This window comes from Orbicella faveolata, unplaced genomic scaffold (assembly GCF_042242905.1).
Source record: "Orbicella faveolata isolate gen_17 unplaced genomic scaffold, um_ofav_v1 contig_26, whole genome shotgun sequence".
Lineage (NCBI taxonomy): Eukaryota > Metazoa > Cnidaria > Anthozoa > Scleractinia > Merulinidae > Orbicella > Orbicella faveolata.
In genome coordinates, this window is record NW_028301554.1 from 9,559,883 (window position 1) to 9,579,492 (window position 19,610).

General features: G+C 40.7%; 2 protein-coding genes across 2 annotated transcripts in view; one reads left to right on the forward strand and one right to left on the reverse strand.

The window, feature by feature from the left end:
* LOC149108086 (uncharacterized) overlaps positions 1 to 19,610 on the forward strand; it is a 95,951-nt gene that overhangs the window by 36,075 nt on the left and 40,266 nt on the right. The gene's annotated exons all lie outside the window — the stretch shown is intronic.
* LOC149108088 (uncharacterized) overlaps positions 1 to 19,610 on the reverse strand; it is a 32,606-nt gene that overhangs the window by 3,695 nt on the left and 9,301 nt on the right. The window contains exons 6-19 of the mRNA XM_089295559.1: positions 18,370 to 18,975; positions 17,314 to 17,541; positions 15,313 to 15,469; positions 12,742 to 12,917; positions 11,149 to 11,769; positions 10,369 to 10,599; positions 8,887 to 9,040; positions 6,163 to 6,350; positions 4,178 to 4,364; positions 2,720 to 2,931; positions 1,810 to 1,994; positions 1,377 to 1,475; positions 846 to 944; positions 108 to 272 (exon numbers count right to left, since the gene is read on the reverse strand). Of these exons, the coding sequence (XP_089151685.1) occupies positions 108 to 272; positions 846 to 944; positions 1,377 to 1,475; positions 1,810 to 1,994; positions 2,720 to 2,931; positions 4,178 to 4,364; positions 6,163 to 6,350; positions 8,887 to 9,040; positions 10,369 to 10,599; positions 11,149 to 11,769; positions 12,742 to 12,917; positions 15,313 to 15,469; positions 17,314 to 17,541; positions 18,370 to 18,975 (3,308 nt within the window). The remainder of the gene's footprint in view (positions 1 to 107; positions 273 to 845; positions 945 to 1,376; positions 1,476 to 1,809; positions 1,995 to 2,719; positions 2,932 to 4,177; positions 4,365 to 6,162; positions 6,351 to 8,886; positions 9,041 to 10,368; positions 10,600 to 11,148; positions 11,770 to 12,741; positions 12,918 to 15,312; positions 15,470 to 17,313; positions 17,542 to 18,369; positions 18,976 to 19,610) is intronic.

The following is a 19,610-nucleotide window of genomic DNA, read 5'->3' on the forward strand; positions in this document are numbered from 1 at the left end:
GTCATGTAATTCTTTGTTATAATCTTCTCAAATGCAGTTTTAAGAGCTAAAACTGCCATGGAAATAAACAATAGAAAAGCGAACACTTCCGCTTGTCCATTACTTACTTCAGCAAGATTCTCAGCGAAAAGGGTTACATCAATGATGATATCTCTGTTATCTCGTGATGGAGTGGATTCCATCATCAGCAAAGTTTGCTCTAGCCGTGGTTGATCTTGATCAATCCCATCCTGAGTATCATCTTCTTTTTCCTGAATGGCAAGAATATTGACCTACCGTGAAATACGCGTATTTTAATACCCTTATTTCACAGTAGATCAGTATTTTGCAAAATCTCCCTTTTTTAACAAAAAAAAAATGGGAGTGATAACCGAGAGGCGGGAGACATTTTAAAACCTTACCATCCATCGAGACGTCAGAGCTGAAATGTTATATCGGACTAGATCGTTGGGAGGAGGGGAGGGTGAAGTAAAGGGGGAGTTCAAAGACTGGGTAAATTTTTGTGAGAGCAGAGGGACTAGAGGGAGATAGCTCCTTCATCTCCGGGATTTTAAAGTACCATCGAAACGCTCTAGTTCCTCCCATTATGGGATATGTCTTGGCTATTTATCCATACTTCCATCCTGCTATTTAAATGCAGTTAAACTGATCACGTTTTAATATTTTTCTTACATCTGTCAACTTTTCTTTTCACGTGGAACGAAAATTTAATACTTTTTCAAACTTTCCTATTGAAATTTTGACGTCAGGCCTACACCATTTTTCCAAAACAAATTTGAAGAAGAATATTTGCCTGATAACATTATAACGAAAGTAACTAAAGTAGTATTCAAGCTGTTTCTTACCTGAGAAAGCTGTCCAGAGGACATGGCAATTTCTTTGTTAACTTGGAAACCGCCAGGAATAGCCAAGGGCCAATTTTCATCCTGAAAGTCTAGCTCTCCCTGTTAAATATGCATTAAAAGTTAATATTTTAATCCTCATTTATATTTTTATTCATACACTCACCCATTCATTTGTTTGTTCATTTAATCTATTCAATCATTTGTCCATCCGTCCGTTCACCATTCCTTCCTTCCTTCCTTCCTTCCTTCATCCACCCCACCACCAATTCTCCTACTAACCCCCTGCTCACCGATCAATACACCCCGACAGTCAGCTATGTGACATATCAATTGACAGGTTATTTTCTATTAAGCCTCAAATATTTGATGGCAGATACACACGATACACTATAAAACATTCCCCATCCCTCAAGTTACATACTGGTGGAGTCAAAGGCCTCAGAACTTTTAGTCACCACTCCATCAAACCACTCATGTTCTTGAAGCCCTAAGCATATCTGATTAGAATAGGGTTTAATGTAAGGCACCTACTTGGCTGCAGTCGCTCATTTCTTTTTGAGCATTGAATATTTCCTTGTCGTCGTAACATTTCTTCTCCTCGTTACCCCCAGTCCCTTGGTTTCGATTGATCTAGAATACAATGAACACGATTAGGTCATAAATAACTACCACGATTGGTCTAAACATGGAAGTGATTAAGTTTCAAGATGAGGGCTGAACATTATCGACTGGAAATCTTGTTATATTTAGAACCCAACACAGCCTACTTGGGAGGCATCTAGCCATTGAAAATCCTATAGCTGCATGTTAAACTATGAGCTTTGATAGATTTGCAAGAGTCCCGTATAATTAGCACGAACTGCCTCGTGAAGGACTACACCACTGCCCTACTTTTAAATCCATTACTACAGAACACTTGGGGTAACATCAAATTGATTAAATATTCCTTTGGGAAACGTCTTACCGATCGCCTCCTGCGTCGTAACCACTGCAACAGATCACCAAACGGAACGTACTCTATCACCAGGAACTTGTGTTCCTGCAAAGTGCAACAACCAACCAGGGATACAATATTCTGGTGTGCACCCAACAGCTTCATCTGTTCTATTTCCTGCAAGAACTCTTCTTTTTGTTCTTCGCTCGGATCATCTAGACACAAATAATGTAGTTAAATTCCTATTTGCTACGAATATAAGATTTTAAAACCAGATTCAAAAATCAATCCGCCATCTATTAGGCTTTGCTTCAGTCACGGTCGGAGTGCATTCCGACAGGAAACTCAATTGCGTTTCATGCTCAGGACTACCTGCTCTCCAATTTAGGGATAATGGGACATGAAAAGAGAAAAACAAGGCGACAGATGATTATATAGTTTTTAATGATATCCACATTATAAAGGGAAATGGCTCAGTTGTGTCGTTCGTACTGTCACCTTAAGCTTAAGACTGGGGAGATACAACTTGCGATCTGATTGTAAAAGACCAAATGCAACCGATCTGTTAAGGGTTAAAGGAGCTCAGTCACGGTTTGCGCGTATTGAGAAGTTTAGCGTCAATTTTTCAAATTCGTTTGTAATCCGTGTTAACCTTCTCCAGCCTTAGCCATCCTTGTTCCTCTATGGTTTATCATTATCTCTTTGGTGTTTTTCTATGTTATTAAACTGTTATTTTCAGGTTTCCTACCATTTAAAGGTAATTTTGTATGTGGCCAAAATAACTCAAAATACCGTGACTTAACTCCTTTAAGTATTTTGCATATCACCGAGAATTTAAATCTCTTTCAGGTGTATTTTAAAGACAACGGACCAAACCAATTAGCAAGTTGTGTGATGATTCGCCCTCTTATACATGATTTTGCATAATGATTGCAATTACCTTGCAGTTCTTTGACTGCGACCAGCTGGCATGGCTCCTCGGGCTTCAATGTTTTTACAGTATCAAACACTTCTATTCCAACTCGCCTCTTTAGAGTTGCTTTGTAAACCACACCAAATGCTCCTCGACCCAGCTCCTCTTCGTATTTTATTTCCTCGGGAAGAAATTCCCACTTGTCAAGCGGGATAATTTCGCGAGCTGAACGAACTGATCTGTGGACAGATGGGAAAATAGTTTATACACAAAAAGAGTTGTTATCATGTAGTACAGTGCAGTAGGCTTTTATTTTACTGAAATCTTGCTGCTCAAAAGACGAATATCTTAGAGCTTGGCGATGAAACTCAGCCATTCTGCATTCTGTCAATAAGTTCCAAATTGGATACCAAGTTCTGCAATGGTTAAGACTGCAGTTAAGCATATACCATCAAAGCTATCCCGGCTTCCGAGGGAGAGTTATTGTTATTTCCTCTAGATAACATGCTAGTCCATTGCAGGCTACCTCTGCACATTTCCTCGGGTTGACCTGGTACTTCGGCATTATCCATTTTAGAATATCCCCAGCTGGAGAGATTCCCAAATAGATTTTTTACCCAGGAACACAACGCAGTCACCCCAGCCAACGTACCAACATGGACCGCCAGCAGATCCCGGGTCCAACGCGCTTAGGTAGTTAGTTGGGGTACAGGAAATGGTGCAGCACAAAAAATGGCGAGCTAAAGAAGGAGAGAGGGGCTTGGTGCGAGGAGTGAACGATTGTTCTCTGGCTTTCCCGTACCACATAGGCTCAATTTTCAGATCCCGAGTCCAGCACGCTTAAGTAGTTAGTTGGGGTACAGCACGAAAAATAGTGAGCGAAAGAAGGAGAGAGGGACTTGGTGAGAGAAGTGAACGATTGTTCTCTAGCTTTCCCGTACCACATAGGCTCGATTTTCTGCCGTTTTGGGTGTGCAGTTGTTTATCCTCCTCGCAAGGGGCAAGGAACGCGGGCTCACAAAACGGCTGGAAATATCGAGCCCACGTACCACACTCCTCTCTTATTTTTTCTCTCTCTGTTTTTTCCCCCACTGCTCCCCAACTAACCAGTGGGCCACTCCGCCTCCCATCATTTTGCCAAATCATTTCAGATCCGATTTCTTGTCTGAACATCATATTTCAAAGTTAAACTATGTTTGTCTTGTGATACGCATATATTATATATCTAGGGTCAATTTATAATAGTAAGGTTTTCTTTGCTGTTAGGTGGATAAATTTACGCAAAAAAGAGGCAAGGTCTCCATTACTTCTCAAAACAGCGCCTGCTGAGAATGGAACCGGCTGTAATTAACTTATAGATGCAGCTTTTAGCTGTAAAATGCTATAACATTCAGAATCTCTCCTGTTAATTGTCCCACTTTTGCAATAACCAACGAATTTATCATGTTACATCTTAAGTATGAGGTAACAACAACAGTGAATAACCTTTTGATTCGCTTGTGACGAGACCGTCTGTGGCACCAGAAACCTACATTAAAACATAGCACCAGCAACAGAATAAAGGCGATTCCAGATGAGATGTAAATCCTCCTTTCATTGGAGATCGCGGTCTCTTGTGTTGGTTGACCAGCGGTTTCTTGTGTTGGTTCACCAGAATTCCTTTCCGTAGGGACTGAAAAAGGATAATAAATTTCTATCTTAAGGTGGCTGGGAGTTTAATTAATGTTTGAGGACTACATTGGAAATAACTGAATGATGAACATTCCGAAGGCTGCCATAATTGGAGGAAGTCATAACTCCAATTTGTAAAATTGAATTTTTTTACTAAATGAAAAAGCGTGTCATCCTGTTTTGCTTTAATTATATCGCGCTTGCAGCTGTCCACAGTTCATGATAATCGAGACTACTAGTACTGTTGAAAATGAAAGACATGGAAAGATATAGACTGTAAAAAAAGACAAAATATTGCAAGCAAATTTAGCGTTTAGTAAAAAAAATTTTAGTAAAAATCCAAGGTGGGAGATCCATTCTATAACAGGGTCCTCGTAGAAGAAAGCTTGGGATGTGTTATAAAACATACAAGATTTATGGTCCGTAATGACTTATATGCTCCAAGAGTAACAGGGAGTTGGCCCCCAAAGCCCCTCCCCCTTCCCCCCGATCCCCCATCGGTCAAAGAAGACCTCAAAAAGTCCATTAGCCCAGTCTAAATAGGGCCAAAGGGTATCTGCGAGCCTGTGACTTCAGATGCCACAAGTTCATGACCTTTTGAACGTTCTTTTAAACGTTATCATTTTATTAAAAAATTATATTAAAGCTTAGTAAATCGGCGATTGTTGGCGAATTTTACACGTATTCATCAATAAATGAGCATTTTCTATGCAAATTTAAATTATCTACCTTGCTACGCTAAGCATGATCTTCCTTGATTTCGTTTTTAGAAGATATTAATGATCAAAAGTCGAATTTTCTTGAAAAAAATGACCTTTGACCCTACAACCTTTTCCCACAAAATCTTAGATGGTCATTCCAAATGTGAGAGTATGGAAATAAGTGAACTGCATCTAAAACTCGTTCTTGTTAAACGATCTTGCTAAAAACCGCCAATAATTCGTCAGATATTTGTTATTTTCCGCTAAACATCATTTGATATGTCACGTGACCCGTCAGAAGTACCAAATCTTCCTCAAAATGCTAAGAACATTAAAACCTACCTGCGTTCTAAATTTGGTTCCATTGTCACTTGTGTCTTTGGACATATATCAAATAAATTATTTTAACCAGTAAAGGTCTTTGATCCAGTCTTTAGAGTGCTTGAGGAGGGAGATAAACTTGGCGAACTTGATAAGCTTAATCAGCTTCTTTATCATCCCACCCAAGTAAAAAAAAAAATGGCGGTGAAACCGAGACTGGTGAAACCAGAGTGAAGACTAACCAATATCCTCTTTGTTCAACCTAGTCGTCTGGTCTAATAACATTTTTACTTGGTTTCCAGTCACTGGAAGACCTTAAAAAACCAAAAAGCCCGGTCTGGATACGGTTAAAGAGAATCCGCGAACTTGTGGCTAAAGACGCCAAATTTTTATGACAATGTTTACATTCATTACGGGCTATTGAAAATTATCATGCTCAAGAGACATCGTCTCTTACCACACTATTGCTCTTAGTTTTGCAGAAAACTCGTGTTCCAGTTTTTCTCGTGGAAATGAAATGCGGTCAGGAATCCTTTAGGGATATAAGGCAAGATTGCTGTCATCATTTTGTTAGCGAACGGGAATTTGGGCGTGATGCCCAATGAGTTTGCCAAGCAGAAAGGACACTGATGAGTCCCTTGGCCGGGACGAAATAAGCTGCGTATGTATTATCATAAATAACTGTCAACTTTAAATGAAATGTTAGAAATTATTTAAGTGGGAGATGAACTTAGTGTACTCTTCAAGTTTCATCAGCTTCTTTATGGTCCCACTTACCATTTGAAACCAAGGGCAATGAAACCAGAGTGAAATTTAGCAGATATCCTCTTTGCTCAATCTCTCTGTCTGAATGAAATATTATTTCCACTTTGTCTCCAGTCACAAGAAGATTTTTACCAGTCTTGTTACCACAATACACACCAAGTTCTTTGCCTGTCCCGTCGTTGATTCTCAAAAAGTCTTTGCTACAAAGAAAAGTAAATGATGTTTTGCACCAAACCACTAAAACTGAGTAACTTGTGATACTCGTAAGCAATCCAAAAATCAGATATATAATTAAAAACTACATACTACCTGGCAATAAGAATTTCCATGCTTTAGTGTGTATTATCGAATTATGATACACGTGGGAAGAAGCATAAGAGTTGCTTGAGGGACAGCACAGCTAGGGAAACTACAATCGGTGACAAAATTGTTGACACATTTACCCTTTTAACCCCCTATTTCGTCATTTGATCTCTTTTTGCCCTCCTAGCTTGTCCTTTCAACCCCCCTCACCCCCAAACAGTGTTCTGTGGTAACTGCTGTGATCTTGAGCTACAAACAAGCAACATTGAATAGGGGAGCAAGGTCTTTTCCACAGTTTACTGTGCGTTAAACAGAATCGTGTTACTTGGTGCACTAAAAGTACTATTGAAAGACAATGTGTCAACTAATTATGTCGCCGATTGTAGCTTCTTGAGTGCTCTCCCAATAAAATGATGTGTTCGAGCACGAGAGGAATTGTCATGACTAATTTTTGAACCAAACACAGTTAAAAATAAAAGAAAATCATAACCTACAAATGCAGGGATGCAGTCGAAAATGACATCCCTTATTCCCTGGCTTGACAGGTAATATGAGTGGACATTTTACTCCAGTCGTTGCTCTCAAATACTATGCAACTCGAAAAATATCTGCGCGAATTATCTGTCAAGCAGAAAAGAGGTAACTATACATAATACAAAACGTGCAGCTGACTGTTTACAGAAAGTCATTATAGCACTAAGCCTTAAGAAGGTATGCCTACATGTACAAAATTGTACCAAAGTTTGGACAGTCCACATATGCTTTTGTATAGACAATCAACACAGTCTAAGTAGAGTGTCTTGATGGGGGAGTTGGATCTCAGTTATCAGTTTTCCGTTTTTGCCAAACAGAAAATTTTGCAGATCCCAGATCTAAGCAATAAGTTGAAAAAAGGGTCAATCCGATTCTCAGCTAACAGTTAAACCGATCTAGCTGCTACGAGGAAAATTTAGAGATCACATGTCAAAAGAACTATTCGTACTTATTTACACACGCCTGTATTTTTGCGTTTTCAAGAATTGACAAAAATAGCGAAACTTAAGACTTGTGAACAAAACACCTTGCAAATTTTACACCCTCAAAGTTTAATACTCAACACTAAAATGGCGTCCATCAAAGCTGAATCACTTTTTTTCGTTTAGTTCTTCAAGGTCTCATCCACACCACGCCGGTGAAATTTGAAAGCGTAGCTGTATTTCTGTGGTTAGGCCTATCATTTACACTAATCCATCACGAAAACGGTACTTTTCCAAAACGCTCTTCAAACCAGAGGAATTTAACTAAAACGCCGGCTTCGCACTACATGAAAATGACAAGATTTCCTTTTTTGGCGAATTATTCAGAATACGGTCTGGTTATGAAAGCATAAGAAAGGGGTACCTTTTTTCAATTAAAAGTATACGAAAGGAGTACCTTTTCTGTCAAAATGGCATAAAAAACTGTCAGGGGTTGGACATCGGGGCGGAGCCTCCCCGTATAAAACTTTGTAAAGAACCTCCACCCCTACCCCTCCCCCTTCCCTCCCCGAAGCGATCTTTACAACAACGAAATAGAATGACCACATTTTGAAACAAAAACAGTTTAGAAATGAAAATGATAACCTACAAATACAGGGATGCATTCGCAAATTATTATCATACAACAGGTTGATCAAGCCCCTGTACACACAGTAGTGCTCAAGTTACGCAACAGTCGAAATTTAAGGATTTGGTTTTGAAAAATGGTTATATTGTTAAGCCTAAAAAAATACGAAGAAGTATGAATAAAGGTAACCTTGCCTTGCTTCAGGTGTGTGTTTCCTTAGTTCCCTTGAGGTTTCCAGGTCGATTTATTGCAATTTAGGTGATTTTTAGAATATATATAGAGGACAAAGCAGTGAAACTAAAACCTCCTAACTTGCAGTAAATCAGCTTAGAAACCTCCCGGGAACCAAGTCTGGAACAAATCATTGAATTTGGACTGTTGCGTAACCTGAGTACTACTTTATGTACAGGGACGCTCATTTGCAAGCTTGGGCCACCCCTGATTATACTATAATTTAGCATAGCCCCCGAGCAGGAGTAATATTTCATATGCCCCAACCCCTGGAGCAAATGTCCACCTTTTGTCCTTGGGGGGAAGAGTACTGCAAATTAATGAACTTAGTGTTTATCAGATCAAGAGAAACATTTCCGGTCCCCCATTCAAGTAGACTTCTAAAATCTTATTACTAATATACATAATTTGGACCATCGAAAAGGGACTTAGATTCACTAAAAACAGAGTATTTACAAATAAAGCTCAAAAAAGCTGATAAGCCTATGTTTGTATTGGACAAATGCATAGATCCAGAATAGATAGAAATTCATCCGAAGAGTAACACCATCACATGACTCTACTCCAAATTGAATAAATGTAGCTGATACACTCGATCATCATAGCTATATTACTTACAGGCAGTGTTTACTTTCTTCCACATCAAAATCCTGAAAGTAAATGTTCATCGACCAGCCTTCAGGAATAGGATATGCCGATATATTGTCCGTATTCCTTGGGTAGCTGTAAGGATATCCTTCACTGGTCAGAAAGCCGATCTCTGGGCCATATTCTGTTAATACAAAGACGGTTTCTGTATGTTTCTTCAACGTTACAAGGCGCACATATTAACCGACATTTTAAGGCAATGGACATCCATTAACAAAGGCCTAGCAAAAATCTCTCCCAGCTTAATTTAACCAAACTTGATATGACTTGAAGGATGAGAATTCATGTTTACTTTATTCGATTGGAATATAATAAAGTTGAGTATAGAATGGGATAAAACTGTTCTCATGGACGTCTTCAGAGTTTGGACATCGAGGTTTAGATTAAGCAATTGAGTACTTTTCCCGTGTTTATGTAGCCTCATCTAAACACGTAAAGGCTGGGAGAATTCGAGATAGTTACTCAAACCCAAGACACAGGTCGAGGGTTTGCAAAACTTTTGAGAATTTTTTCAACTCCCCAAGTGTTTAGATGAAGCTATGTAAACAAGGAAAAAGTACTCTATTGCTTGTATAAAATAGCTCTTAACAGCGCGAGTACTATCTCAAGTATTTTGTAAAATCTCTTTTAGAAGTAATTATTTGACCATTTCTACAATTCATTGACTCCTGACACCCAGCATTGTCCAGAGGAGGGTGGGGAGTAAATTGGATTCTGGTTTTTAGGGGAAAATAACAGTGTCTCAAATGTTATGGCCAGGATTGAAGGCATTCATGATCAAGATGTGTCCTTAAGTGCGATCACTGCATGAGATGTCCGTTACATCAAGAGATGCTATGGCCAACAATTACTCAGAAAGAACTCTTTGTGCTTCTGCCGTGCCGAACTAAATTCAGGAATTAAGTTCAACAAAAGCACGGCAGAAGCACGGCGTCTGAATCAAACTTTTGAATTAAGTTCGGCAAGCAATTAAGTTCGACAAGCTCTGCCGTGCTACACGACTCTGGCATGGCAGCGATTCAAACGTCGTGCTTCTGTCGCGCCAAACTAAATTCATAAATTATGTCAATGTGTTTTGGCAAGATTTTGTTCCCTCGGGGAGTTAGGAGGAGAATTGTTACGAGGCTTCAGTAAACCCTGGATTTGATTGGACTCTGGCACGACGTCTGAATCAGAGCTGATTTCCTGCCATGCTACAGTCGAACCAAATTGCAATTTAGTTCGGCACGGCAGAAGCACGACGTCTAAACTGGGCCTTTGATAACAATGTGGACAGCATGAAACTTCACTTTAAGCTATAGTTTCCAACCGGTCATTTTAGTACAGGTGCTTAGTACTTTGCACCCAGAGGGCCATTACAGGGCGTTTTCTCGAAGTTTACCTGGGACTGACTCTCAAGCATTGTACTTTATTTGACAAGAGAAGAGAGATTAGACAAGAAAAAACTCTTACTTGTGAAATTGACTTGGAGTTCTTTCACGTCAGTTCCATACTGGTTGATGGCCTGGCAGGTGTAGTTTCCATCCTTGTCCAGACGGATGGTTGCAGTGTTTGTTATATTCACCAGTACTGTAGAGTTCCTTACCAGTGCTGTGTATATGGGAAGAGTTCCTCTGGCTGAACATGACAGCATGCCTCCTTGTATTGTTAACAGAGCAGCTGGGAATGTTACCGTTGGTGGAACTGATTGGTTAGAAATAAAAAAAAAAACAATACCCTTAATGTTTATTGACTGACCATACTTGCTTACATTAATTTTAAACAAATCACATCTTGTTGTAATAGAGGCACAGATTACGTCAAAACGTGGTTCTAGTTGACACAATGATGCTCACATGTACCTATATTTGTGGAGTAAGGTCAAGCTACGTGCTCAAAACAACCCATGAAAAAATTCTAAGAGGTGGCCTTTATTGGCCTTAAAAAGGTACTGCATGTCACTTTTAGCGTGCGAACGTACATGCAGACTTATTTTCGGATGACGTGAAACAACAGAAATAAAGAAATCCGTCTACTCTCACAGGCCTGTCTGCTCTCGATATTCTCCGGTTCTATCAATTATTTCTTTTGCCCTCTGCGAGACACTGTTCTTCGAAGCGGTATCCTGAAACGGGTGTCTGTTATCTCTTACGAAGTTGTCCAATAACGGGAGTTTTATCAATTAAGGGTATATCATCGGGGAGGGTAACGAGACAACGATTTCAGGAAAAAGAGCATATTGTTTTCAGTTACCTTGTCTTATCGATGTTTGTATCTGTGCCACGTTCAGTGCGACATCGTAAACCTTCATTTCCGCAATTTTCCCTTTGAAAAATGAATTGCCAAATTTAGCGCCCATTCGAACTCTCTGGGAGGCGGTTGCAATCTCATAACCTGTGCCAATGTTTTTTGAGGCTCTCAAATGTCCGTTGATATACAGCGAGTTATTTCCGCTGTTGTGATCGTAACTTGCTGCAACATGAACCCACTTTCCTGCTGGAAGAACCTCAGTTGTTATAGTAGGCCGTGTTTTAGAAGAACTGTGTTTGACGATTCGATTAAAGAACTTGCCGTGCTCAATCTTGATGCAGACAGTTGTACCAGAAACTCCGTAGCTGAGTAGTGGTCCATCTTGGCCTACGGGTTGAACCCAGCACATCAGTGTGATTGACAACCGAGTGTCCAGGCCCCCTTTATTCGGAAACTCGATGTAGCTGCTTGGAGTGCCATAAAACATGTACACTCCGCCTGGTTCGTTGTAGGGTCCGTTTGTAATCGCAACATCTCCCAGGGTTCCCCTTAGTTGCCTGTTCTCTTTTTCTGTGGCTTTATAGCGAGCATTCAAGGGGTAGAAGGCGATAGGTTCTGGAACAGCTAAGAGTAAAAAATAAACCTTTTTTTCACATCGCCAGAAATAACATGAAAATACGATAGCAGTAGGAACATTCTATAGGACAAGAATTTCCGAGTTGGTTTTCTATGGTCATTTTAACCCGCCTTTTGGAGTTGACCATTTGGTGTCGAATCTGCTTCTGCACGGGACTCATATGGCCTCAAAGGTAGCTAACGGCTGACCACATGAAAAAAGTGAACTTTTTTTCCCGGAGACCCTACCACTCGACACAAGGGTCCTGGGTTTTATATCATGAACACTTTCCTATTATTGGACTAGAACGTATCACGTGACTTGCACCAAAACTGTCTACCTCCCGATGGCTAGCCTGCGTAGCCGCGGGATTTTGCGCGCGAGAGCTTTTGTTTTGGCGGCGAAACCGAGAGTGAACGCGAGTGGCGAAGCCAAGCTACGAAGGAATTGGCGAGGAGTCAAGTTAAATTTAACTCGTTGGCTTAGGATCACTCGCTCACGAATCCGGCCACCTACGCAGGCTACCCCATGCAGCTTGAACCTGGTACTTTCACTTAGCAAGGAATGGAAGGCCTTTCGAGTTTGTGGAGGTAGACAAAGTTTTTGTTAATTATTTCTTACGTGTTCAAGATAAAAACTCCTTTAGGCACTCATATATTTCACTTGTCTTAAAGGAGGCTATCTCGATGCAAAATTCGCAATTTCAAAGCTTGGTAGGTGTTTCAAATTTGTATCGTTTTCCAAAGTCATTGTCTATGTCTATAGATATCGTGCAATCGTTATTCATTGTATTGATTGATTCTCTATATCAACTTCTATCGTCCCCAGCAGTCGCTCTTACAGATACAGGCCTACTCGCTTTAATCAGTTTTGGTTTTATAGTTGTTCGAGAAATATCTCTCTTCTGTGCCTCAACACGTTTTAAAGTGATTATCTCAGTCATAAAAGCATCAAACTCCTTATCAATTATCATTTCTTACAGGGTGGCACAACAGCTGAGAACTCCATTAGAAATCCTCTGTTTTGAATTTTGCTGTTTGAGTGGAGTCTTATCAAGGCGTATTTTCCAGATACAAGAACTGTCTTTCCAGTCATGTGACCACAGTACTTGCCAAACACCCGGTTCTTCTCATTGGTAATCTGTAAATAATCTCGGCTACAAAGAAATGAAACATAAACAAGTGACGTTCTTTAACAAAGGGTCATTTCAACCTGGAACCCAGATTATTCGTTCCCTTACTAGCACTCGAGAATCGAACGACCCTGAAAAGCACTTATTAGAAATCCGAAAATATCCCGCTTCCGGTTGAAACGCGCATTCCTAGCTAAAATCATGTGCCTCAATCAGGTTCCTGTTCTTTTATTCTGGTCGCTTTTATTGTTTTGTTGTTTTTTTTAAACCAATCAAAATCGATCCTGCAAAAGAACTCTCGACAGTCACTTGCTTGCGCAGAATTGAGCGAAGAATCGAGATCACTGGGAAGTGCATCACGCACGCGCATGTCATATTTTTTCCTCCCATTTTCCTTATGAGCGGAGTGTGTACTGAAGAGTCGCGTAATTTCTTACTTGGTAATGTGTTAAGATAAGTTTAAGAGTACGGTAAGTGTAACCGACTGTGCTATTGTAGTTTCTCACTTCATTCTCGCGCTATAAAATGAGTAAATTTATACTAGTGTTGTTATGCAAGTATTGCGAGGTTTGGTTCAGTGACTTGTATTCTATCATTCATCAGAATCCGAGAACGGCAAGCGCGAAAAGCTAGTGTAAAGGTCGACCGGCAAACACTAATAAGGACATGTTGCGGCATCATGAAGTGGGAACCAGCCCCTTCGCGTGTACGCATAGAACCCATGTTGCAGGGACAGTGAGCAAGCTTGTGCACACGAAGAAGATATTGGTTCATTTCCTTTTTATAGCGGGGACAGTTGGCAAGAGCAGTGCTCACCATGCGAGAATTAAAACTGGGGTCATTACGTCCCTTCTTCCTTACCGACAAATTCGAACCAGCTGAATTTCATGTAACATTTTGCGTTGTCCTCGCAATATAAATAAATACATAAGTCAAAAATAAATGACAATATTAAGAGAGGAAGCTACCTCAGCCTTAGCTGGTTTCCAAGCAGGTCCTCTATCCTGGTAGAATTGGAATTTATAATGTTGGTTTTTGTGGAAGAAGGAAAGCCCTAGAACCCAGACAAAAGCCTTCAGAGTAAGGCGAGAACCAGCAACAAACTCAACCCACACATGGTACCGGGTCGGAATCGAACGCCAGACACATTGGTGGGAGATGAGCGCTTTCATCACTGCGCCATCCCTGCTCCCTTTCCGCGCTAGTAAAACTTTCACACTAGGAAAATGTCGCTGAAACGTGTCCAACGTGTGCAACGTGTCCCTTACTGTGTGCCAATCTTAAGAATCTAGATGACTGTCTTTCTTCACGGTTTCTGTCAAGACTTTATCATTCAAAAAATAATGATGACGATAAAAATAAAACATATATCTAGGAGATTTCACAAAGATAATCCCACTAGGTTTTCGCCTGGATTCGGGCACAGCCCGAATCCTGGCTAAGGTAATGACTTTAAACCCAGGGGGAGCTCCGTCACGACCAGGCTGGGCACATGGCCCACGCACTGGCCTATTTGCTGGTGGTTTGCTCGCGGCTAGCTGTCAAAAGCAGTAGGGAGGGGGAGGCTGTCTTGTACTGACACCCCAACCTGACTAGACTTTGAGTTTTCAGTATTAAATAACCTTGATATTGACTGTGTTTCTGGGTATTTTACTCAGTTGTTTAACCTTGTTTGAGGGTTCTGTGTTGACGTGACATGGCACCCTGCTGCAGAGGTCCATGCCACGTGCATGCGTGACGGGCTAATCTCCTAGCCAGGGGTTGGTCAGATGACTTCTAGCCGGTGGGACTGTCTTTGAGTTAATGCGGGCATGTTTTTGCGAATTCGGGCAGATATACATATTAAAGGCCCTACTCAGCCTCCACCATTTTCGATGCCATCGAATTATTGATATTGCATGATGAAGCGAAATCTTATTGCTTTACTGTAAGTTGTGTTCCTGAAAGTATGTTAAATTATCTTTAGTAGTTTCATTGTGATTTCCTTCGTTTCGACATGCAGCGAATAAAATATAATAGCCAAACCCTCGCATGTAAGCAAAGACAAAGGTGTGGTTGATTAGGGCTCCTTAACTTACAGCTATAATTTAGTTTCAGAAGTTTTCGTCCTTGTTATTAAAAAGTTACTCAAATTGAAAAACATTTAATTATTACTTGGTGATAAAACGAAGGATATTCAGCCTTACGCCGCTTTAAGAACTCGAAGTTGTTGAAAGAACTGAGCACATGCTCACAGCTGAAAAGTTTCCTCCTACAACTCGCGATCAAATAATCAGATTAACACAAATGAGACTTTCCTTGGAAAAAAAGAGGAGACTTTCGCCCATTCAGGCTTTACATTCTGTGGAGAAAGTGATGCAGGTCACTGGACCTCTGCCAACATTCGCAACTTGTTAACACATTAAAAATCAATACTTACTCGCAAGATATACTATCCTCCAGGTAAAGTTCGTTAATGGTAATATTAATCACCATGCCTTGTGGAATAGGAACCGAAGAAGTACAATCTGTATTATTTGGGTAATCGTTAGGATATCCGGGACTTCTGAGTGTATTTTCAATCACTGCACCACACCCTGCACGTAACAAATCAAAATAATAAAAATCCAAACTTTTATCGACTGAATAGTTTTATTCCCTGCCACTGTTTGTTTCCATTGACCCTGAAAAGCCGCATTGGGGAAGTGGTTAATTAAGATATTTATTTTAATACTTATTTATTTAATTATTTCTCTGACTTTTTTTTGTCTCAGTTTCAAAACCATGAAGGGCCTATCAAGCCACTTCAAGGCACCAAAACACACAGATTCCTTCATCTCATTTTTAACTCGGATAATGATCATGAGGTAGTCATTAATCCGAGATACAGGTATGGATGTGAGGTTCACTCGATCCTTCGATTCCTGTTCGACGTTTGCCAATCCGCTGACCAGTTTGTAAAGGGTTCGTAGACGAGTGCGCCACACGATGCAATATATTTATCAAGTGATTTGTTCCAGTGGCAAAGTTTCTTATTCGTGGATCGTTTATACGGTCAACAGTGTATGTTTTTTTTTTTTTTTTTTAACTTAAAGTTCCCACCGATAAACCAATTCAACTGTTGAAAAAAAAAACATCACTTTGTTTTGCCATCACATGCCATTAGACGTCATTGCAATTTGCTTCCAGGGAAACCTCAGATGAATTTATAACATTTGGTCGCATTTTCATGAGAACATATCAGAAAGATTATGAACGTGAAACAAATGCGTGCAGGCAGATTTTCCTGTCCTCGCGGGAAGGGATACGTACCCCCTCCCTTCGTCTGTTATGACTTACCATAAGTGTGTGTCAAATACTAGTCTCAATTCAGTATGCATGGAGGGTGACAAATGGTTTTTGCGTGACGTTTGATGTTCACAAAATTAGCAGGGTGTCACGTGATTGAGACCAAATTAGCCGTGTGACGCGGGACAGGACATCACAACGTGATGCGTGATTTGCTATTTTACAAGTACGTGACGGGTGATTTACCATTTAGATTTCCTTGATAGGTGAATATTTTTGGATTTAGAAGGATACCACTCTATCAAGGTAAATAGAGCCTTAATGAAGATCGATAAACCGTAGAAGACGTGAAATCGTTTTCTGTTTTTATTTCTGAAAGAATGTCGCCCCAAACGGCTGAAACGATAAGGGACGATAGTGTTTGGAGTCATTTTATGCCGCCCGAGAAGACGGTTCTACAAGCAATGAACCACTACACAGGGAAAACATTTGTGTACTACGTGCACTTAATGAAGGTCGTCATAAAGACCCAACTGAATTCAAAAGCCAGGTTATGTCCTTCACAGACACAAAAACAGTTGTCGCACGTATGGAACAGGATTTCTGAGGGGTAAGGCTCTGACACAAATATAAATGCCTGTATCTCAAAGAATAGCAAGGGTGCATTAGATGTCTTCTCAATTCGTATTTGATTGTGTTATAGGGGAAGGAAATAACATGCGGGCGGAGCTAGCCGAGAGAGTTCTGGAGAGGTAAAAACCCCACCCTACTTGACTCACTTCGCTTGCCTTCTTTTTTCACGCTTATCGGGAGCCTGATTATCCAGGAGTCTACAAGATGTAGACCAAATCTCCCAGTATGCCGTACGGTCACCACTTCTATTTTGGCCGATAATTGGCATTTTCGGTGTAATGCCGATGCATTTCTGCGATTGAATCGGCAGAATTCTACTTTTAACGGCGTTTTTAGGGTCAAGAAGATAAAATTGGCGACGCACTTATTTCTTTTGACGTGATGCGTGGTTGGTGAAAAACGTCTCCGTGATGCGTGATTTGATGGAAAATTTCAGCGTGATGCATGATTGGTACCCCCCCCCCCCCCCTCCTTACAACCCTCTCCATGGGGTTAATTTCAAAATATATTATTTTCTTACCTCCTTTTATTACGAAATGCTTTACATCAGTTCCATACTTGTTAGTGGCCACACAGGTGTAGTTACCTTCTTGGTATAATTTACTGCTTGCAGTGTTTATTGTGTTCATCACCACTGTAAAGTTCCGTGTCAATGCTACGTATATGGGAGGGGTTCCAATGGCTGAACACTGCACTTGGCTACCTGGCTCTACTCTCACCGCAGCATCTGAAACAATCTTGGGTGGCACTAGTGAAGTAATGTTTTAATTCAGTAAGCACTTAAAGATTTTTTACTAATCATCAAAAACTGGATCATTGGATAATGCAATTCAAAAGTTGGCTTAGCAATCATGGTAAATAAGCAAATATGGTGGGCGTACGCGTGAATTTTTTGGGCTTTTTTACTTTTATCTTAGTTTAGGTTCTATATTTTGGGGGCGTTTTTATTAAAACAATTATCCCACTTGCGTTTGTTGGATATAAGATGATTATAGCTAACTCGGCACTATGCGCTTCGTTGGCTATCTACCATCTCATGTCCAACGCGCTCTCGTGAAATAATTCTTAAATAGCCCATGCAGTTCCGCCTTGACCTAGACTTCGCAACTGAGTAAAAATAAATGCACTGTTACTAACTTGTGTTCCTCTGTCTTTTTTAGTCGTTTAGGAGGAATCTGAATGAAACGAAGGCGGTTTACATTTCGAATATTATCTTGTCTGCCGCTTTATAATTTATGACGCTACGTCTCGAGTCTCCATTATCGTAGTTAATGACGAAAATGGAAACTTGAGACGTATTCGGAGCATCAGACTTATTTTCGGACGACCTGAAACAACAGAAATGAAGAAATCCGTCTACTCTCACAGGCTTGTCTGCTCTCGATGTTCTCCGGTTCTATTAATCATTTCTTTTGTCCTCTGCGAGACATTGTTTTGCCAAGGGACATCTTGAAACGGGTGTCTGTTACCTCTTGCAAAGTTGTCCAAAAACGGGAGTTTTATTAATTAAGGGAATCATCGGAGAGGGTAACGAGACAACTATTTCGGGAAAAAGTGCATATTGTTTTTCAGTTACCTTGTATTATTGATGTTTGTATCTGTGCCTCGTTCAGTGCGACATCGTAAACCTTCATTTCCGCAATTTTCCCTTTGAAATATGAACTGCCAAATTTAGCCCCCATTCGAACTCTCTGGAAAGCGGTTGCAATCTCATAACCTGTGCCAATGTTTTGCGAGGCGCTCAAATGTCCGTTGATATACAGCGAGTTATTTCCGCTGTTGTGATCGTAACTTGCTGCAATATGAACCCACTCTCCAGCTGGAAGATCTTCAGTTGCTATAGTAGTCAGGCTTTGTAAAGATTGATGTTTCACGATTCGATTAAGGAATTTGCCTTTGTGAATCCAGATACCGACTCTGTAGCTGAATAGTGGTCCATCTTGGCCTCCGGGTTGAACCCAGCACATCAGTGTGATCGACAACCGAGTGTTCAGGCCCCCTTTATTCGGAAACTCGATGTAGCTGCTTAGAGTGCCATAAAACATGTACGCTCCGCCTGGTTCGTTGTAGGGTCCATTTGTAATTGCAACATCTCCCAGGGTTCCCCTTAGTTGCCTGTTCTCTTTTTCTGTGGCTTTATAGCGAGCATTCAAGGGGTAGAAGGCGATAGGTTCTGGAACAGCTAAGAGTAAAAAATAAACCTTTTTTTACATCGCCAGGAAGGACAAGAATTTCCGAGTTGGTTTTCTATGGTCATTTTAACCCGCCTTTTGCATTTGAACATTTGGTGTCCAATCTGCTTCTGCACGGGACTCATATGGCCTCAAAGGTAGCTAACGGCTGGCCACATGAAAAAAGTGAACTTTTTTTCCCGGAGACCCTACCACTCGACACAAGGGTCCTGGGTTTTATATCATGAACACTTACCTATTATTGGACTAGCACGTATCACTTGACTTGCACCAAAACTGTCTACCTCCCGATGGCTAGCCTGCGTAGCCGCGGGATTTTGCGCGCGAGAGCTTTTGTTTCGGCGACGAAACCGAGAGTGAACGCGAGTGGCGAAGCCAAGCCACGAGGGAATTAGCGAGGAGTCAAGTTAAATTTAACTCGTTGGCTTAGGATCACTCGCTCACGAATCCGGCCACCTACGCAGGCTACCCCATGCAGCTTGAACCTGGTACTTTCACTTAGCAAGGAATGGAAGGCCTTTCGAGTTTGTGGAGGTAGACAAAGTTTTTGTTAATTATTTCTTACGTGTTCAAGATAAAAACTCCTTTAGGCACTCATATATTTCACTTGTCTTAAAGGAGGATA